This window comes from Ixodes scapularis, unplaced genomic scaffold, assembly GCF_016920785.2.
Source record: "Ixodes scapularis isolate PalLabHiFi unplaced genomic scaffold, ASM1692078v2 PGA_scaffold4__175_contigs__length_147842914, whole genome shotgun sequence".
In the NCBI taxonomy this organism is placed as follows: Eukaryota; Metazoa; Arthropoda; class Arachnida; order Ixodida; family Ixodidae; genus Ixodes; species Ixodes scapularis.
In genome coordinates this window covers 104,732,936-104,755,366 of record NW_024609879.1, presented here as the reverse complement: position 1 = coordinate 104,755,366, position 22,431 = coordinate 104,732,936, and the positions used below count along the sequence as shown (strand labels likewise).

At 44.7% G+C, this 22,431-nt stretch overlaps 2 protein-coding genes across 2 annotated transcripts in view; one reads left to right on the top strand and one right to left on the bottom strand.

Annotated features, from left to right (window-relative positions):
* The first annotated feature begins 117 nt into the window (after nt 1–117).
* LOC8053529 (exostosin-2) lies at nt 118–15,643 on the top strand. The gene is given in 13 exon segments (XM_029983364.4): nt 118–155; nt 932–1,268; nt 2,037–2,234; nt 3,016–3,219; nt 3,985–4,162; nt 4,164–4,178; nt 5,274–5,413; nt 5,869–6,094; nt 6,510–6,632; nt 6,923–6,983; nt 7,375–7,541; nt 9,770–9,913; nt 11,663–15,643. Coding segments are annotated over 12 exon segments (2,118 nt in total). The 5' UTR covers nt 118–155; nt 932–957; the 3' UTR covers nt 12,014–15,643.
* A 904-nt stretch (nt 15,644–16,547) lies between these two features.
* Nucleotides 16,548–22,431, bottom strand: part of LOC8053530 (WD repeat-containing protein 81) — a 79,263-nt gene continuing 73,379 nt past the window's right edge. The window contains exons 33-34 of the mRNA XM_040215607.3: nt 19,835–19,935; nt 16,548–18,679 (exon numbers count right to left, since the gene is read on the bottom strand). Coding sequence (XP_040071541.2) covers nt 18,551–18,679; nt 19,835–19,935 — 230 coding nt within the window. The 3' untranslated portion in view covers nt 16,548–18,550. The remainder of the gene's footprint in view (nt 18,680–19,834; nt 19,936–22,431) is intronic.

Here is a 22,431-nt window from a genome sequence, read left to right as displayed (position 1 = left end):
ATTATACTCATTATGTAGTTTAGCTCCACTCGCATTTTTTTAACTACTGCAGCATACTACCAAAAAATATCATACGAAGTTAGTGCTTATACCGCTCATACGAACACGGCTGTAACAGTCACAGCGGGTGAATCCACATCGTTTCGTCGATGTCGGTAAGCAATTTCTCGCGTAAAACTTTCTAATCTCGATAATTTTTGGTGACGCTTTAAAGAATAATAGACCGATAATTAACGTAACCACATTGTCAAGTACAATCCACAGTCGTATCAAGCGCCAGGTAATCTCGAACACCGCACCAAACTACCTCTACTTTGAGAAACCGAAATCGGCGGCTCTTGACGTAATGCCATCTTGCGTCTACGTTGTTTCCCATCAATGCCACCTTTAAACAATCTTGTTCCCTAACTTTAAAATCGGTAGAAGATACAACTCATCCAATGTGACCAGCTAACAACTCTTCATCTCTGCTGTAATCAGTCAATGTGCTCATCAATCAAGACCCTCCTCTTGATTGATGAGCACATTTTGGGATGTCCTACAGGAGTCCCTTTGGTTTTTTGTAGGGAACGATTTTCCGCTCTCTAGGCGCGCACGCAAAGCGGATTAACGTTCGGGTGCGAGCCCTTTTTGCGTTCCTGTGGGGCGCGAAATCGTTCTCGGCAAGAGTCGTGGAGAGTCGTGTCGAGGATACGCCCCTGGCGTTATTACAACTTCAATAGAGCTCTGTGTTGAAGTTCTGTTAAGACACCGTTCTAGCCTTGTTACAGCTCCAAGAGAAATCTATGTTGAAGTTCTGCGAGGGGACACCCCTCCAGCGTTACTCCTCGTCTTAGGAGGAAAATGGGGACACCTCCTTAGCTTAGCCACAACTTCAACAAAGTGACCTGTTTGAAATCTTTTTTTTTTTCTTCCTTTCCTGAACTTTCAGTGGTTCACCCGTGGCACCCGGCCAGCATGAAATCGTCGTGCAGTCCACGGAGCAGCCTGACAGGTGTCCTCAACGCTGGATCCGTGCTCACGTTTGCGTTGCTCCTCGTCTTGGGAGGTGGCGCCGCCTTCTTCTTGCTCCTCCCCTGGCGGACTCCGAAGTTGGAGACAGAGTTTGTGCCCAGGTTGCTCGAGTCCTCCCCCCGCGTGGTGGTGCCGTCGGATAGCCCCGGGTCGGAGCCGAGGGACGAGTCGTGCACCTACTACACCTGCTTTGACGTATACCAGTGCGGCCACGAGAGCGGGCGGATCGGGGTCTATATCTACCCCATTTTCAAGTGAGTGTAACCACCCTTGCATTGTGGTCTCGTCTTCAATATCATCATCATCCGTAGCACTACCAATATATAGCTTGCAAGCGCCGCCATTGCTGGGTACTAACGGTTAGTTCTACTTACTGGGTTCTTTGAACTACAACTTCTACGGTGTGAAACTAACGCGGTGAACTGAACGCTCTCGGCGCATAAAATACTGTCATGGCCGTGAATGACGTGACATGCAAGCTATGTATACTCACTGATATAGTGAGAATGGCAGCACACTTCTTTCAGATTGTGGATACACTATCTGAAAAGGTGTGAAACAACCATTTGCAAAAGTCATAAAGGTTGCATGCAAAGCGCACAACAAATTATGGGAACTTCCTGTGTGCTCCAGCAGCGTCTGCTATGTGACACTGAAGAGTGAGAAAGTGGGAAAGAATAATGGCCAAATTTACCACACTGCATGTTGCACCACACTGCATGGTTGTAGTTGCTTTGGCGTCTCTGTAAGTGGCTGGCGAGTTAAGCATTAAAAAAGACATACTGTGCTATTGACGGCATAGTTGCTATCCTGCCCCTGTGTTGCCTCCGTCGCCTGCCACTGCATTGGTTTCAGGGGCTACAGCCAGTTCCCAGAATTTCTTTCGGCACCGTGAAGGGCACTGCACGTTTTGCAAGAGGTTCAGTTGAATCGTTTACACCGCAAGCGCAGCAATTGAACCTGGAATCTTAGGCATGCAAAATGCCTTCTGTGCTTGTCTGAGCATCAAAGTTTCCCCGCAGCTATGTGGACGAGCACGGGAAGCAGCTGGTGCGGCAGGCCTCCAGAGAGTTCATGGAGCTCTTGGAGGCGATTCAGCATTCCCCATACTACACCAAGGACGCAGCCAGGGCCTGCGTCTTTGTGCCTTCCATCGACACCCTCAACCAGCGAAACCTGAATCGCAAGGCACTCTCCCGGGTACTGCAGTCTCTGCCGCAGTGAGTGTCACCACCTGCTATGTCTGCCTAATAATAACGGACAAACCTGGTCGACAGTGAAAGGTATAAAGGTTTCTCGAAGGCACATATTTTTTATTATGGATGAAATAAGTAACTGAGTGGATAGTCGTGCAGATTGACTCCTTGCGACTTTCGTACGCTTCAGCGTTACATTGCATTGCACTGATCCTCTGGTGCCAATTCCTACATCGTTTCGTTTCGTTTCGTTGTTTCTATCTGTCTGTCTATCTGTCGTTTCGTCTTTCGACTTTCTGTCGTTTCGTTGTTTCTATCTGTCTGTCTAGTTCCATCTACTGTTTCTACCTGTCTCTTTACTGTTTCTATCTCTAGTGTTTCTATCAGTTTCTGTTTACTGTTTTCATCTGTCTATCTAGTGTTTCCAGTTATATATCCAGTGTTTCTACTGTGTATTTGGTGTTTCTATCTATCTAGTTTTTCTATCTATCCATTTAGTGTTCCTGTCCAACTAGGTATCTAGTTTTTCTCTCGATCTGTTTAGTGTTTTCATCTTTCTATTGGTGTTTCTGTCTATCGGTATAGTGTTTTCTGTGAAAAAATAGCTCCTTTTCTCGAGGCATCAGCGTCCCTTCCACAAAAGCATGAATGCATGAATGGAAGCATCTCAGCTGTAAGTTGGGGCTAGTTGGTGATCGGTGAAAAACAATGCTCAAAGGGACAGGACAGGAGGAAGCAATTCGAGACAAATGCGCTTTGTTTTTCGTTTCGGAAACATCTCATTCCGATTGATTGGCCTGTGCAGCTGGAACAACGGCTCCAACCACCTCCTGTTCAACATGCTCCCCGGGTCGCTGCCAGAGTACGCCACCTCCCTGGAGGTGAACACTGGCCGTGCCCTCGTGGCGGGGGGTGGCTTCGACTCCTGGACCTTCCGGAGGTCCCACGACCTTGGCATCCCGGTCTTCAACCCAGCAAGGCCCAGCTTGGACGAAGCGTCACAGAGAAGGTGACCTCTCGTGTCTCTTTGAGGACACCCTTGGAACTGCATTTCACTCTAGTGACATGTAGTTCCAGGGTCATCTCTTAGATAATGCCAGCATGCTCTCGTCATTAGAGATCGCAAGAGCTCGGTTGAAAGCGAACGCAATTGTGTGAACGGGCCTTCATACTCGTGGGAGTGTCGGCCACGGAATCACATGATTGTGATACTAATTACAATGTAATTATAAAGCTTAAAGTTTACCGTTTATTAATTTCAACCATTTCAAACAATATCCCGTTAGTCTGCAAGTGCACAGGAACAAGGTGGTGCCTATGCATGATCTCGTGAGCCGTATGCAGCACTGCCAATAGCTCATATGGAAGGACGTAGTAGTGTTAGGTGTCCTTATCCTCAAATATTTTTGTAGGCATGTCTCGAGAAGCAAGCTACATTTTGGAAAGTTCTGGCAACGTAAACCTCGAGTGCTGAGGAATAGCTAATGCGCATTTACTGTGTCTCGATTGGTTGAATGAGTAACCGTAGTGAGTATTCCGTTCATCACTAAGGCGACAGCGGTGAAAGCTCAGTTCTCGCCAAACCAATCACTCTCCTGCCTTTTGTTGCCCGACTCTCTCATCTATCCTTTCTCTTGCACAATAATTTGTGCAGAAAGCGCGATCGCGTAGTGCAAGACTGACGGTCGACTGGTCTAACAAGCACGTACCTTCCGCCTCCCTGTCTGCTTATCGGTGGATGGAGCATTATATAGTTCCCCTTCTGGCGTTCCAGGGTCGAGCGTCCCTGGCTGGTGGTGTCGTCCCAGACACGCATCCATTTCGAGTTCCGCTCAGAGGTGGCGTCGCTTGCGGCCGTCCACCCGGGCGTCCTGAACCTCAGCACTTGCGGGCGCCCGTGGGACGGCGAGAACACCGGGGTGCGGTGCCGCGGCGACACCTTGTACAAGTACCCCCGACATACTCGCTGTGAGTGCTTAGTTCTCTTGGCAAGTTGGCTTGCATAACGAACAGATATGCAACAGACACATCACTGTTCACACACTACTCCCAGCTGACATAAGAAACATAACCTCTGAAAACATTGTCCCATTGGCATTCATGTAAAGTGGCCTTAGGGCAGTGGTTCTCAAGTTTGTATCTGCAGATCCTCTAGAGTCCCTGAAGGCCTTCTTGGGGTCCCAAAAGCGCTAGACTGTCAATACTTTTTTTTTTTTTTTTACCGATGCTGACTGTCTCACAAGGCTAAATAGACCAAATTATGTGCCTTGAGCAAGTAGGGTTGATTATTTTCCGTTTCAGGGTTTCAAGGCCGGTTTGCCCACATTTAGCTGTCTTCATTTACCTCTTTGTCATTGTAATAATTGTCCAATTCTCCCCTCCCACCCTGTCCAGAAGGGTTCTCCGATAAGTGTTTCAGAACCACTACCTCAGGGTTTGGTTATTAGTCACGTTTACAAGTTCAATCAGTCCCACTTCTGTGCCATCGGCGTGAACTCAAACTTAATCTCGACCCAATGCATTCAGGAACCCACATGCTCCCAGAGTTGCTTTACCCATGCTGTCACGTCGCGACTTCCCCGAGTGAATGGAATCTATGCAAGATTCACAAACAAAGCATGAAGGTGGTCAGAACTGGTATCAAGAATCGGAAAAGAAACCAGGAAGCCTCGTATCGGTAGCCAACATCACCGGAAGACCTAGCTTTTCAGGTCACCAGATCATCAGTATATCATCTTGATTTGCAATACATCCATTGCTATTACCTTCGTTGCCGTCGGACGAATCGGGCTTGACGATTAGTCAATCCATGTCTTCTCGATTGGCCCAACCACCACCATAAATATTGTCTTCGGGTTGTAATTACGTACAGCTGCTGCCGCTATCGGATATATCACATACTGCCTTCTTGAATTTCCCAGGCACTAGCTCAAGCAATGTACTAGGAGCTATGTGACATGCTTGGTGAGCTTCTAACTTTGCTACTACATGCTTGCAGTTGTTGCGTAGCAGCATTAACATTATTGAAGTTATCCAATGAATGGCTTAATAAACAAATTCCAGGAAGGCAAGTTTTGCCTCGTGGTTCGAGCTGCCCGGCTCGGGCAAAGCGTGCTGTCCGACGCTCTCATGGCTGGCTGTGTTCCAGTCATCGTGGCAGACGAGTACATCCTGCCTTTCTCCGAAGTACTGGATTGGAAGCGGTAAGACAGCTTGCTACTTAGGCTTTTGTTTATGCCAGTTTACGCCCTTCGTATTGTTAAACTTTGTCTGTACATTGCGTTTCGTAATCCCCATTTGTTTTCGTTTTATGATGCGTCATACTTGCGACTCCGGTTTTTATCAGAGAGCCAGTATTACGTCTGAGTAAAAGACGTGTCAACGGCTTTAAAAATGACAGCTATCTGTGACAGAAGGCAAAATGTATCTATTGGGAGCAGAAATGAGATGCAGATACACTGCGAGACAATGCAGAAATGTTCCGACGGCATAGAAACAAAGGATGCCTGGCAACATGTTCCGATTGTCGGAGAGGAAATTTTACCTCGATTTGAACGTGTTGACAGTTAGTCTTCACTCGCCTATTGAAGAATCGTGCTGAGGACTCTAAAATTACCACGGTGCAAAGAAGAGTTGAACTTGCATTCCCCTTGTGCAGGGCTGCTATACAGATCCGCGAAGATGACCTCGAGGACTTGGTGACGGTCCTCAAGGGTGTCTCTAAGGCAAGGCTTTTTGAGATGAGGAGCCAGGCTCTTCTGCTGTGGGACCGCTACTTCCGCAGCATGGCGAAAATTGCCCTCACCACTCTGGATGTCATCAACGACCGCGTCTTCCCGCACATCGCAAAGACTTATGAGGACTGGAACGACCTGCCGCCTGGAGTGAGCTTCTTTTATAGTGTATTTCTGGAATAGTCTATGTATAAAATGCCATTTGGAGTTTTGGAAATTCGAAGCTGCATGTTGGGTGAAGTCTCCTGTGCTTCTCCTTATTGCAGCTGTGCAATGCAAAGAAAGCACTGTTCCTTGTTGGTTGTCGCTTCCCCTCCGTCCATGTTTCGTGCACCGTTTAAACCATATCACGCATAACGAATACTAACTAGCCCAGTTCTCGAGCTTAATTTACTTCTCTGCATTGCAGAGCGACAGTGCAGAGAAAACTCAATGACTCGTGAGATTCTGCCCAATATGCAGCTAATCGATTGTGAACCGTGTTTTGTGTCCTAATTAACTGCACTAATTGGGATAATTATCTGAGTATTTGTCGACGCAATTTCTGTGCCCTTCACATGTGCAGCTTTTGCCACCTGCACCCTTTGCCTTTCCCTTTGTGGCACCTCGGAGTCGGGGTTTCACCGCGGTGGTGCTTACCTACGACAGGGTCAACAGTCTGTTCAAGGTGGTCCAGCAGCTCACTCAGGTGAGACATTTCTAATCAATGTATCTCAGTCGACTAAATGTGATTTGTACATGGAGCGGTTATAATGCTTAAGGTATCTTATTTCTGGTGACTCGTGATATCTTATTTCTGGTATTTTGTATAGGTTGCTGCTACCTCGTACGACATCTTATTTCTGGTATCTTGTACGATACCTTACTTCTAGCGTCTCCTGCGATACCTCATTTTTAATATCAATTGCCTTTCTCGTATCTCGCGCGATACACGGAAATTTGGTCCGGCTTCTGTAAAGCCGTAGCAACCCTGCGCAGGTCCCCAGCTTAGTCAAGGTGGTCGTCGTCTGGAACAACCAGCGCAAGTCCCCACCGCCATGTAAGCATTTCCTTGTAACAGCACTTTGTTATTGCTTTAATTTGAAGGGTGCGTACCCATTCTTATTAATAAGGTTCTACCGCATAAACACTATTGGGTAGCTGGACCACGATGCCTGAAATGCATATTCGACTGGCGTGATTACGAGCGTCTGCCACATCCGCTTCCGCCGTCGTGCCTCTTGCCAGGATTGCAGTAGGCGGCGACGTGACACTTCTGCGAAGTCGTCGGGCAGCCATCAAAGGATCAAAGACGAGGATGCGTTAAATGCACCATTCGGGCACGTGTTCTGGGCGCCGTGGCTAGACGCATCTTTCGTAAAACGTTTATGGTCTCTCGTTGTCCCTGCGCTTTGTCACGTCCGTTGTTTCTGCGCTTTGTCACGTCACAGCGTCTGCTTGGCCCAAGCTGAACAAACCCCTCAAGGTGATCCGCACCAAGGCCAACAAGCTGAGCAATCGGTTCTACCCGTACAAGGACATCGAGACCGAGGCGGTGCTGGCAATCGACGACGACATCCTCATGCTCACGTCAGACGAGCTCGAGTTTGGGTTTGAGGTTGGTTTTGACACTGATCGTGTAAAGGCTGGTTCGCGCACTTGCGACTGCCTTATAACCTCTTATGATGAGAGAGCACGCTGGGAATTTCATGTATTTCCCGTTTTTTCTTTTTGTGCGCACCATTCTTTTTTTTTTTTTTTTTGGCAGGGAAATGTTTTTGACAATGTTATAAACAACAATTTTTTGTACATCATTGACCAAAACCCCGGGACGAGAGGGGGCCGACAAACGGAGTGTTAGTGGATGACGTTCAACCATCAACAGCTCATTTGCACCCTAACCTTCTGTTTGTTAATTTCTCATGAGTAGTAGTATACATTTGATCACGCGAATACCGCAAAACCTTTGCTCTAGTGAAACACAGTTCCGAGGTGCGTGAACAGTCCTCGACCGTATAACCTCGTTACGACAGGTCTGGTTACAGCGGATGTTTGGTTATGATATGCTGATTTGTGAAGTTTGGTTGGTCTTCCTATTTATGCCATTGATCCAACTTTGCTTATTATGAATTCCATTATAAGATACGTTAGGATATAATGGACAAATATTATGAAGTTTGTAAGTAGTTAACCTTTTCGTTAAAGCAGACTCTTCGACGGCGGCAATTATTTTGGACATTGTGCGGCTATGGTTCGGTGGCGGCGGCACCCATCTTGCGGAACCACGTCGTGCTTGGCACCTTTGGAGCCTCACACGACCCAAAATGCGCGTCATAAACGACCGTCGGTATGGCCCGAGAAAAACAATTGCTACCTTTGAAAGTTTGCAAGCTTCAGTAAACCGGTTCTTTTATTTAATATCCATTCTCATTTTGTCAGTCTCGTCGGTTAGAACAGACTTTGGTCGTAATCTACTTTAGAGTCTGTGGTAAGAGCATCCGTGCTCCGAATACTCCTTTTACGACTGACCAAAATCTTTGTCTTTATCGAGGTCTGTTATAATGGGTTTATGCTGTATATGGCTGGCTACTGTAATCGCCGACAAGGTGAGAACAGCGGGGAGGGGCTTTGGCTGTCCCGCCCCCGGTGCAGGCTTCCTACCTCTGATGACGTTTTGAAGTCTCGAGTGTACGCAGCGAAAGCACGTTGGAAGGCACGAAGCATACGCCGGGGGTCAGGCATTCGAAGGACGCGTCCTGCCATTCTCCCTTGTCGGCAACCATACCCGCTTCTCATTACGCACCACTGCGACGGACGAGAGCTCGAATGGTGCATCGGCTTCGGGCCGAAACACCTCAGTATCGGCCAAGTGCTGACACGGCGCTCGCGTCCAATCGAGCGTTTTTGTACGTACAGTGGGAAATGGCGCAGAAGGGAAGAGAACGAGAGTGTGCATCAGAGAAAAAGGGGAAGACGCAAAATAGCAGGGTCAAAGAAGTTTGGATCGCAGGTTTTGATTCTAAGAGAGAAATCGAGGGAATCAGCCATTCGTGCTAACAGCGTGTTTTTGTACATACTCCGGTTGCTTGAATGATTGAAAATATTCGTATGCATTTGCAACAATTGACGAAAGTGTAGGTAAGCATTCACTAAAGTGAATGATAACGTCAGCATACCTTCACTAAAGTTAATTAAAGCATCAGTGGACATTCACCAGAGTAAATGAAAACATGGAAACACTCTCTATAGTGATTGAAGACATTGGTTAACAATCACTAGTGTAATTGAAGACATTACCGTATTAATTAGAAAATATAGGTCAACATCTTTATGAACGATGCCTGTGCGTACGTTTTTCTGCAACGCTCGAGAAGAGCCAATCATTGCGATTTACTGAAGAGGCCCGTCGAATGACGGGGCACCAATAACGTCGGAACACAGAAATGAGTTTTGTGTGGATCACATATTTTAAAATTCCAAACGTTATCTCTGCTTGGCCATTCAATAACTGCCTTCATTAGTTTTAATGATTGGTCTCCGTGAGTTCTGCAGAAAGGTGGATACACGGGCTTGTTCATAAAAGGGTCTACTTATTTTTGAATAAATATGGTAGTTAACATTCACTAAAGTGATTGAAGACAGTTGTTAACATTCATTAGAGTGATTGAAGACATTAGTTAACATTCACTAGGATGATTTAAGATACTAGTTAACATTCATTAGAGTGATTGAGTAGATTAGGTAACATTCGCTAGACTGATTGAAGACATTAGTTATCATTCACTAGAGTGATTGAAGACATTGGTAAGCATCGTTGTTGCTAATTTGGGGGTTGGCACGCTGCAGGTATGGCGAGAGTTCCCAGACCGCATCGTTGGCTTCCCCTCCCGTGTCCACCTTTGGGACAATGGGACACAGCAATGGAAATATGAATCGGAATGGACTAATGATGTGTCTATGGTGCTCACGGGAGCGGCATTCTACCATAAGGTAGGTAAAGTTTGTAGCTCATTCCTGTTATTTTCTAAGGGTATGGATGGATGGATACAAACGACTGAAACTTTTCAATTGGGTGGCGGCTTCGGCCATCTAGCCAATGTCGGTAACGCTGGCTAGGAGGTGCAAGCTGCCTCCCAATTTAAAGGATTCAGCTGTGTGCATGTGCCATCTATTGTTACCTACTGTCAACACCGGTTATAACGAAGTCGGTTATAACGTAATAGCGGCTACAGCGAAGCGATCACTATTTCCCATTCCCTTTTGCACTTCGTTAACCCAAGTCGGTTATAACGAAATAGCGGATATAACGAAGTGATTTCCGATTCCCGTTGGCTTCGTTATAACCGGTCTCGACAGTATATGTTATTTAAATATAAACATGTTAATTAAATATCTAAAGGGCAAAAGGCAGACGACAAAAAGACAGGACAGTGATATCCATGTCCTCCCATTTATGTCCTTGTCTGCCTTTTGCACTTTCAATAGTTAGTATGTTGAACCAACTAGCCACCTTAATATTTTAGTATACAGTCGCCAAACAATTTTTCGGACTTCGGAGGGACCAAAAAAACGTCCGGAGAATAAAGCAGTCCGAAAAATCAGCAGGTTAAAAAACTTGCCTTGATCAAGTCTATGCGGGCTTAAAAAAGCAGTAAATAGTGTCTCGCTTCAGGTTACACCTGTGTGCCTTGTTTCAGGCTACGCCTCTGTTTCCGTTCGGCAACTTCCTATTAGCTTGAGAATCGCTGCATTCTTTTGTAGCGTTATGGTCGAGTACGTTCTGTGCTTCTTAGCGACACATCACGGCGGCGGAAGAGCAGATGAAGCAATGACGTCCAAGTCAGCGTAGTCTGAAAACACGATTCACCGCGACAAAATTGAAATAAGAGGCGCAAGTCCACGGCTCCAATGGTGAATGAACAAAGCAAGATTGTAACAATGATGATGATAATGACGTGCAGCTAGAGAAAAAAAAAAAGCCGTACAGTGTCACCTAGCGGTAGGACTTAGCAGTACTCGAGTAGCACTGCCAAACGAAGCCAATCCATGTGCAACCAACGTAGAATCCAAAATGGCCACTTCTTGGTGGTGTTTCCCTCTGATCGCTCGCAACAGTTCTGCCCCAAAAATTGAACTTTCGGACTTCTAGCTGTAAATATCAAACAAGTCAGAATTATTGGCGTCCAAAAAATCGGTCAGCGACTGTATATGTTTGATACGGTTCTTCTGAAACATATTATACATAAGATTTCTGGCGAGAAAACCAAAGAGTGTTTTTGACGCCGCATAAATGAACCATGCATTGTCAAAAGCTCCAACTCTGTCAGAATTTAGGCTTAGCGGATGGGACAAGAAAACACTGTTTCGGTTACCAGAGTAAAACGTTGAAAAGGTGAAAATGAGGTTTTGCTGATGAATAACATTATCGACGGTGACAACTGGTAACGAGCAGTTGTCTGCTTTTCTATTCAATTCTGCTTTCCAACAAGTTTATTTCTGCTTCCGTATTCACGTCAGCTTGCCATCATGTTTGTTTTTTGCCTTCGGCATCAAACACAAATACACCAGTGAATTGCACATTTTGCAAAGCAAGATGTAGTTTGAGAGAAGAAGAGGCGGCAAAAGCCGTCGCCATTTTAAAGGAGGCGACCGCAGCAGGAACGAGCCAAATTAAAGCAACAACGCGAACGAGATGGTTCTTGCGTGCAAAAAGGTCACGCTTCCTGCGACGTTTTCCAGCACTACAGCTACGAATATTTTGAGCGCCTGCCAACGTCCATCCGCCGCTGGGTGGACGAGCGCATGAACTGCGAGGACATTGCCATGAACTTCCTGGTCGCCAACATCACGGGCAAGGCGCCGATCAAGGTGGCTCCCCGGAAGAAATTCAAGTGTCCCGAGTGTGCACGCCTGGACAACCTGTCCAACGACCTCCAGCACATGGCCGCACGCACCGAGTGTGTCAACGTGTTTGCACGTGCCTTCGGGGGCATGCCGCTGAAGACCATAGAGTTCAGGGCCGACCCCGTGCTCTTCAAAGACAACTTTCCCGAGAAACTCAAGAGGTTTCCGAACCTCGGTAGTCTCTGAGGCGACGTCCTCTCTCCGGTCCTTGTGGGGGAGTTCCCAGATTTGGCCTTGTGGCCGACTCGAAAAACGACTTCATCGCGTGACCCTTGTGCGAATGCATATCATTACAGGGTGGTCCTGGCGGTGTGTTGGCACTTTGAGGGGACCGCGTAAATTGGTTTCTTGACGTATCTCAATTCGACCTGCTAAAAGAGGGGCCTGCACTATTATTTGAGAGTATGGAAATATGAGCTTGGCCTGATCAAAAGAAAGACGAAAATAACTTTTTTTTTTTTTACGGCGATAGCTGTTATGGGTTTTTCCCACCACTGGAATTGACGTCCATTGTAGATGTTGTAGTTGTTGATGTTGTAGCTGGCGTTGTAGGGTGTCCGTCATCGATGTTTCAAAATCCTCGAAAAAGATTGACGAAATTGAACATGGGTCGGCTGCGTGCGAAGCGGAGGAGTTTACACTGAGCTACACCACAGTATCAACAACCCGCTTTAAACTTGGGGGAGGGGGTGGGGTTTGTAGCACACAATCCCCACTGCACGCACTCTGGAAAAAGAAATAGCCAATAACAAAGTATTGTTGTAGCACTGTTAGTGCCAAAAGCTTGTGCCAAGAGACGAGCTTTCATGTACTCCGTAAAAGAAAAAAAAAAAAAAAAGAGCAGTTCTGCGTTAACTTACAGTACAGCGACAGCTGCGTACACATCACGGCAACGTCGTTGGGCATCTGCGTCATGTTCATCCACCGTGGGGCAACGTTACTTGGTCGGTCATTTGACAAGCTTCCTAAAATGCCTGGCGCCTTTTCGTAGCACGTGCGCTTGGTGGCATTCGCTACACTGCCAGCCCGCCCAATGGACAGAAGCTGGGGAACCGGTGGAACGGTGGATGCACATTACATGCGAAGGAAAAGGATACTGTTTGGGGTTTTTGTGGTAAACGTAAAGTTTCCACAAAAGTTGGTGCAAAAATGGCGTCGTTCAAAGATTCTTTTTTTTTTTTTTGTTCAGGGAGGCATTGACGTTGGTGGTGCTAGGAGCACTATCCACCCGCAGGGAGCCTAGATTGTAGAGAGGGTCCATCTGACACCATAGGGAGCGTTTGCAGTTTAATGGTGGTTGCCTGCCGTGCACATGCCAGTGCATATGCACTTGCGACCACGCGCTTGTGCATTGTCGCGTGGTGAAGAGGAAAGCGGGCAGAAAGACGGAGATGCTCGCAGGCGATCAACGTGTTTGTTGCCTCCTTGTAGCTCGCATTGCAAACGCGGTCCACGAACTACGTGACCCCAAGCGAGCAGTTCCGCTTGCACCTGCTCGCGGGCAGGAAACTGAGAACCGACTTCGAATGCCATTCTTTTGTGGAGCCTGTCAACTGATAGATCCAAGAATGTAGCCGTGAGGTACGTGAACGAAAGCGTTAAAGCGAAGTAAAGACTTTTTTTGGCGGGGGGGGGGGGCGCATTTTTAGCACAAGTTTTGGGGATTGACAGTGCTATGGCAACATTTTGTGTTTGGCTATTTCTTTGCGTTTTTCCAGAGAGCGCGTGCAGTGGGCATCACGCACTACAAAAGTTATATGTAAGACAGGCTATTAACGCTCTGGCGTGGCCCTGTGGTAAGGCCTCCGCTTCGCATGCAGCGGAACCAGGTTCGATTCTTGCGGACGGCGTTTTTCGAGGATTCGAGAAGAGCGACAATGGACGCCCTACGCCCTATTACGACGACCACAACATCAACTACAACAACATCATTAACTACATCATCGATGGATGTAATTTCCAGTAGTGGCAAGAGCCCATAATACCTATCGCTGTAGAAGACACAAAAGCGTTCGGAATAAAATAGTCAGACGTCTATTTTGTTCCGAATGGCGTGAACATGACGCCGATGCCTAATGACTTCGCAGTGACTTGTCTCGGCTGTCGCTATGACTGTACTGTGGATTACCATGGGACTGCTCACTTTTAATAAATAAATGCCAAGCTTTTTTTTTTTTGCGAATGTATTAATGAACATTGGGGGCCATTGTGGCATTTATTATGTTGAAACTAGTGGAAGGAAAAGGAAACAAAAAATGGCTTAAAATTTATCTTCTACATTTTGCCGTAATAAATGCCACTGTGGCCCTCCATATCATTTTATGGTTTCATGCGAGCTAGGCTTAGCGTGTAGGAAAAATTTTTTCTGTCGCATTTTACTCTGGTGAACTCATCCTGTCATATTTCTACTAAAAAAAGTGCATTTTATTCCACAATCTCTCAAGAAACCAGTTTATGAAGTCTCTATGAAGGCCAACACACCATTGAGTCCATGCTATGTGCCTCGTTCCACATTCAATGTACTGGAACAGACACTACGAGTTCAGGTGAAGTCACATCGCACGTTGGATCGGTTAACATGCCTCATGATGTCCGTTCCGGTACACCTCTAAAATGGAGCGGAATATAGCTCTCTCAGTGTGACTGGTCACTGAAGTGCACTAATTATGATGATATCAATGTGGCTGCTTGGTCATTGTACATAGTTATGCTGAGCTAATGTAAGATGGTGCCACTTTAATTGCACGATCATGCAAGTAATCACTGGCTTGTAAGCAGTTCCTTGCCAGGGTTTCTACCAGAAATATTGTAATCTTGATTGTACTGTACGTAGATCGCTCGACCTGAATGTTGAATGATCGCACTGATGGTTACAAAGATGCAGATATGATTATGCGGTGATCACAACTGGTCATGTTATTGCAGGAATAATGCTCTACATAATCACCGAAATTGTTAAGTTATAGGAGAAGGCCAGGAACGCTGATGTGATCGTGAAATTCTCGTAATGATGTGTGCTGATGAAACTAACGCCGATTACACTATGATGTAAAGCGATAGTGATTGCACAACTGTAAGTGTCGAATTATCGCGCAACAATGCTGATGAAATCACGGTGATAGTAAAGAGTTGTGCCCTTGAATAAGAAGCTTCATGATGTTGGTCGTGCGACGTCATGGGTCGGGCATGAACTGGCACTTTCAATAATTGCACATCAATGTGTGGCCTGTGAACAAGAATCTATTATTATAGTACAGTTGTTTTCATACTGTGAACATTCTTATCATTATTACGATAGTTGTCATCATAGGTGTTGAGTGATTTTGGCAGAGCTAAAAGATCAGCTAATGTGTTATGACCACACGCAATAGTCGTGCATATAAAGCAGTCTTTGCTGTGGCTTAGAAAAGACGCCAATCATATGCGGAGGGTCACACAGTGCAATAGAGAGTTTGTTGCTTTAGTCGTTGGTGAGAGACGGGAAACATAATCAGCATTGAAATGTAGCTAGGACGAATTTGGCTGGGTCTGTTTGGCGCTTTGCAGAAAATGCGAATCGGCATGCACGTGACTGCCAAAGTTGTGAATCTCTCAAAGTGCAACCTACTGCACAGTTTGCTATCGACTAGTAGCTCTTGATTTTGAGTCAGGTCCAACTGCTTTTTGTAAACTAAAAAAAAAAGTTGTCCAACAAAACTCTCTCTTAACTAGCCTTGGATGCCTTTTACACAGTATATATGGAGGTATGTCTTTATCAGAATATAGAAGGACTGTGCAATACTTCGAAGACAAATACAAATAAAACAATAATTTAAAATTTTTTTTTTTTGTTAAAGTAGGTATGTTTATAGTGGGGGTTCTTTGTGAATAACCATAAGTCACAACTTCTTTCTATTCTTTTGCATTTAGAGCACATGCTCAGTTGTTGGTGTTCACTGTTTTGTTGGTTAGCTAAATGTGCTTTGTGTTAAATTTTACTCATGAGAGTGCATTTTTACGCTTTCGAATGTTATGCTGAGAAATTCCCCTTTTTATCCATTCCAGGAAAAGCTTGCCTTGTCTTTTGTGCTTTGATGGAAACGCATCTTTTATATACTTTTATTGAAGTTACAAAAATGGGGCAGCTAAATAGTTCTACCTTTTTGATCCAATATTGCATTATATACTTTGGGGCAATAAGGGAGTGCTTGTTGGTACTTCTGTGCTGTTGACTAAAGTGCCCATACAGCCCTCAGTACATATCACAGGTGTAAATGCTAGTTAATGAGTTAATTGCCCCTTTCCAACTGTTCAGAGGTGAATGTTAATGGTACTATTGTACAACCAAAGATTGCATATTGTAGAAGGCGGTAAATTGTTGAGAGCCTGCCAAGACGAATAAAGTGGTTTTTTGCTAAGCACTGTTTACATTTCTGATTCTGAAGGTTTTATTGAGATCCACATTATAACTCAGTGTACTATTTTCCGAAGTGCAAAACAAATCGGTCCTGTTTTTGTTAGTTCTCTATACACCCAATATATTTCTCTAAATAATTAAAACCTGGAATCTACAAGTTAAAGGAATTAACCACAAAATCTTGGGGCAGCATTTTTTTTGCCATACACCGCAGTTTCAGCTTTACAATGTCACAAGACAAAACAGTCGGATTTAAATGTATAGCATGCACCATCTCCGTGTTTAGTACTACTAATACGCCTTACAAAGTGAGCAAATTAACAAAAAAAAAGTAAATCATACGAGCATTTCTAATCAAACGAAAGTTTACACAGAAATCTATGGTCGGAAGCATATAGTCACCTAAAGCTAAATTGCAAAAAAATGTCCTTCTGCCCCAGTCTCGGTTAATATCATCATGGTAACCTAAAACTAGTTAGAAACAAAAAAAATAGAGTATTTGAACACTTCTGTTGAAACATTGCGTAAGTTCCAAATCTATTTTGTGACGAAAATCTCGAGACTAAGCTAATGTCATCTGCTCATAAATAAAGGCAATAGAACATAGTTAACAGCACAAAGAAAGAAAAAGACCAACCATATACAAATTCTTTGGAATTTACTGACAGCACCTGAAAGCAGAATGCAATAGGTACCAGTGGAATTGTGTGGTACTTGCTCTAGTGCCGTCCACACTGACTTCTTTCGCATCTCGGTACAAGAGTCGCAATGAAAAAATGTGACTTGCACCATGTTGGTACTACAACTGCATCAAAACATCTCTTTGGTGCAAAGGACATAATGCCATTCTCTGCATACCTACTGCTAGTTTTCATATTGGTCCTAACTGCATTGTAGGAAAATGCAGTATAGTAGGCAATACTGTATATACTTAATACTTTACACAAAAATATACTAGCATCAAATGGTCATTAGCAGTAAGGCATTCAAACATCAAAGGACATCTTTCCAACATTGAGGAAAAACAGCAATGGAATTCTTACAAAAAAAAAGTGTTTGGTCATATAGCATTTGGCAAGACAACAAAAACAAAGCAAGTATATTTAAATAAAATCTGATTTCATTCATTTTTAACACTGATTGCCAGCTAGCTTTGACTGAAACTGCCCCAAAACTTGACACTTCCGTTATGAACTGCATCATGTGAATAGTCAAGGGCAACCAACAATCTCAGTATAGTATACAGACAGTTTTTACCACAACATAGTCCATGAGCATTTTCTCTCTGGCAAAATATGACACATCACATTGATGGAAATGTTGCTGAAGAAATGGCCTGCTATCTTAAGACTGCCAGGGTATTATACAAAATATTTATACAAAAAATCTTAACATAAGCGTCTGAACGGCAAGCTGGAATGTCACCAGCTCGACTAGCTCCCTAAAATTAAGTACATGCTGCTTACTCAAAAAAATTAGAGCACATATCATAAAGCAAACTAGGCGAAAATCAGGGCTGCAATGAAAAAGTATGCAGCTCTTAAGCACTGGAAACAACCCAGCAAATTCAACAACCACAACTCATAAATAGTAGTGTGCCTTGCTGTACCACTTCCCCGCGGTGCACTGCTACATTGAGGAGAAGCTGTTTTGCAGGGCAGTATAAGTGCCAATGTCCATTGGCTCTGCTAAGGTAGTTGCAAGTTTGTTACAGGTAGAAAGCTGTGCACATCACTACACAAAGTATACTATATAGCACTTATGTAAAAATTCTATAATGTATTTCCACCAGATGGGTCTCTCACTTCGGTGACTGCTTTTAGGAACATACGTCACGATGGAGCATTTAGAACAAAAATACAGCATTCCGTTTAACATACAAGCATGTTATTATCATGTACACTTATTAATGGTCATATTTAACATAATCTTGAACATGCGGTATAAATTCCTTTTCTTTTCAGTATCCCTTTGAGAAAACTTTATGCTTTTACCGTTTCATTGTCTCCGCTGCTTTGTGCGTGGCCTCGTCGGTATAAACCGGCCGACACCCATACGTGTATCTTAAAAATTGCCGTATGTACAGTTGGCACCCAAGTACCAAATTCCAAAATAAGTCTTGTACTCAAATGCCAAAGGTACCATTCGGCTCCTTGTACCAAGGGGTACCAGCAGGCATTGTCTGTACCAAGCACTATCACACAAACCAGAAAGCACCAAACATACCGGCGGGTGTCACGTGTATCAAGGTTTAACACAAGTGCCAGTCAGTATCACATGTCCTTGCATGTACCAGATGCAGCAATGTACCTACAACCCCTCCACAATCAGCAAAGCAGTGTTATGTTTCCGTTGTCAGCACCAAGTAGTAGCAGCCTGTTAAGTGGAAGTACCGCCATTGAAGCAAGGACGCCGCGGAATGCGTCTGAGCGGAGCTTGGTGCTCGTGATGGAGGCCTGTCGAGACAGAAACACCAAAGCCGCGGCTTAGACTTTGGCGGGGCTCGCTCGTAATAAACCCCAAACGGCTGGATGTCGACCGCGTGCCGCTCAAAAAGATTGTTCCGCAAAACGAAGAGATTGCCGAGACGAAAAGTTTCAGCACAAAGTTTTCTCCGAGGCAGTGTTCAAGAAAGGGCTCGTAACATTTGATCTTACCCATAGATAGTGTAATATCCTAAGAGAGCCCCGCCCTCGAAAGAAAACCCACCAAAATTTTTGGCATGATGTGCTTTTTTTAATTGCAGGACTGTGACAAATGGTGAAACAAAATAATTTGTTGACCTAGTTGGTTAAATAACACAAAAATATAAAGCACGAAAGACTAGGACAAGTGAAAGACTACACACGACAAGCACTTAATCCAAACACACGTTTTAATTCGGAGGAGGACCAAGACGCTTTTAACATTTGGGTTTTATGTCTTTGTCTTTGTCCTCCTCTGAATTAAAACGTCGGTTGAGGGTAAGTGCTTGTCGTGTGCAGTCTTCCACTTGTCCTTGTCTTTCACGCTTTACACTTTTGCCAATGCTGAACTCGGCAGAATTGGTGTTACGTAGCCACGGCGGGAGATAAGCAAACATGGCCGATTATGAACGACAGTCAAATTTGGTTCATCAATCCTACCTGCGATCACAAGTTTCAAAATTTCACCAAACCTAAAACTAGCACTTTTCAATTTTCCGATTTTATGTGGGCTATCTCTCTTGATACTACAGTATATTCATTACATTGGCACTAAGGCACACTTTACTTTAGTGAGAGTTTATCACACTAGGTCAAAGCATTAGGTTTCCTTCAATTTCATAATTTTAAATTCATTAAGAACCTAGACTAAGCAACCGCCTAAAGGCAGATTTTGTCACGGCTTGTTCTGCTTTTGGTTGGTACTTATCCAGATGTTTATGGTAACCCCTACCGAAGATCACACATAAAATCGAAGCTCGCTCTCAGTTGACAAAACCACTTCCGAAGTGCTGTTTCACAAAGTTTTACCTTGTCAACAAGTTCCCCCTTATATGGAAGTTCAGGGTGCCATTTATATCAAAATTCCACCTAAACAGGCTTGACTATATCTGTTCACACAAACGTTACGAGCGAGCATCCTCTTACCTTGGGATCGATAGACGAGTGAACGTTCACTTTGCTCGCGGACGTCCCAGATATCACTTCGCCCTGGTACAGGTTAAGGCAGGTGACCGGCTCCGCTGAACCTGACGGAACAATCCACAGTCACAGGCACTTAGTTTGGTGTAACCAGCCGAAATGGCTATTGAAAGACAATGTTGCACGTTGTGACGGTGTCGCGTGAATGCTGGAAGAAAAGGAAAGGAAGAGGACGTTCGAGCTGGAAAAGAAAAAGAATGTCACCACGCCTCAACGGAGCCGAACATTAAAAGAGATATTTCGACGACCAATCGAGCTTCGTCGCACTTGGCGCCCGAACGGGGACTTGTTCTGTACAAAAATCATAAAGATACTGCAGAAAAAGGCTGGTACAAAGAAACAGCAGAAGAGAGCAAGTAAACAATTCGTGCTTTTTCATGATGTATTGTACAAAAGGGATGCAGGACCAACGCATGAACGATTTGTTTTATGCTTGCCGGCGACGAAGCTCGATTGGTCGTCGAAATATCTCTTTTAATGTTCGGCTCCGTTGAGGCGTGGTGACATTCTTTTTCTTTTCCAGCTCGATCGTCCTCTTCCTTTCCTTTTCTTCCAGCGTTCACGCGACACCGTCACATGCCGCCGCCTCAAAAAGGCGTCGACCCGACGCGCACAACACGCAAAGAAACCGGTGTTATGAAGACACTTAAAGCACACACAAAACACGCGATAGTTGCAAGTGCTGTACAAGTATAAAACAGTATTCAAGTCCACGCAAAACACAATCGTCCGAAGCGGTAATTGCAAGTCCTGTACACATATAATACAACATTCAAGTACAGACACGACACAATCGTCCCACGTGGTAATTGCAACTCCTGTACAAGTATAAAACGGTCTTCTATTGAACAGTTTTAGGAGAGTGAAAATTCTGCAACAGGCTCTAGATACGGTTTCAGTTTTTCTACGTGCACAATGTCCCGCCCTGAACCATCACCGAACTCTATTTCATAATTCACCGGCGATAGCTTGGCCACAACTCGATGAGGCCCAGTGTACATTGTCCGTTTTTTAAGCCCCACTGGCGGGGCCCTCAACAGCACCAACTGGTCTCGTTCTAACGTTATGTCAGTTCGGTGTTCGTCAAATAGTCTCTTCTGCTTCTCCTGAGCCAACTTGATGTGTCGTGCGGCCAATCTACGCGCTTCGTTCAAGCGCTCACGCACGAGCACCGCATATTCGGAGCTTGCTTGCAGTTCTTGCAGCTCTTTCCTGTTATAAGCCACATCCAAGGGGAAAACAGGGTCACGTCCATACAGAAGGAAAAAAGGAGAAGTACGAACTGTGTCCTGATATCCTGTGTTATAGCAGAACACTATATAGGGCAAAACATCAGCCCACTTCTCTCCAGATGAGGTGGTGATTCGCATCATCTGTTTGAGCGTTTTGTTGGCTCGTTCGACGAGGCCGTTGGCAGCTGGGTGATAAGCTGTAGTCGTTGCGTGACGTATACCACGGTACTTGAGGTAATCGGAAGTTGATCTGGCAGTCATCTGTGTGCCCCTGTCCGTAACTAGTACTGTGGGGCATCCGTGCTTGAGGATAATTCTCCTCTCGATGAACTTCTGCACCGTGGAAGCCTCAATGTTACGAACAGCTTTCGCCTCAACAAACTTGGTTAGGTAGTCTATGGCAACTATGACAAACTTGTACCTTCGTGAAGCCTGGAAGGGCCCAATTATGTCGAGTCCAACTGTATGAAATGGCACATCGACTTCAACTGGCTGCAGCAGTCCGTAAGGGCATGTCGTAGTCATCTTCATCCGTTGACAGAGGTCACAGCTTTTCACGAACCGTTGGACATCCAGATACTGTCGAGGCCAGAAATATTTACTGTGGATTTTCTCGTATGTGCGACGGATTCCCATGTGTGCTCCGAATCGACTTCCATGAAATTCGTGAAGTACTTCCGCTCGCTTCGTCGCCGGCAAGCATAAAACAAATCGTTCATGCGTTGGTCCTGCATCCCTTTTGTACAATACATCATGAAAAAGCACGAATTGTTTACTTGCTCTCTTCTGCTGTTTCTTTGTACCAGCCTTTTTCTGCAGTATCTTTATGATTTTTGTACAGAACGGGTCCTCCTTCTGCTCGGAGGTTAAGGGGGGACACTGGCTAGAGGTAAAATTTTTAAACTACTCAACTGATCGAAATGAAATTTGCAGGGGAGATTTTGCTTCAAATGTAGGTGTACTGTGCAAACTTTCAGCTCTCTAGGACAAATTTGCATACCTGCATAAGATGATGTGTCACTTTTCATTAAGAAATCTATGATATGCAAATCAAGCTATTAAGCACCATTTTGACTGCTTGAATATAAAGTGGGGAATATGGAACCTCGGGCTATCTAGTTTTAATAACTTAAATGTAAATATTTCAGGAAGAGTTATTACCTCAAACTATGAGATGCATATCTGTCATCTGTCAATATTTGAAAACTTAATTTTTTCTCACTGAGGACTTCAACTTAAAACAAAATAAAGTAGATAGCCCGATTCCTGAGTAAATTTCAGTTCAGAAACATCTTGATTGTGGTAACAGAA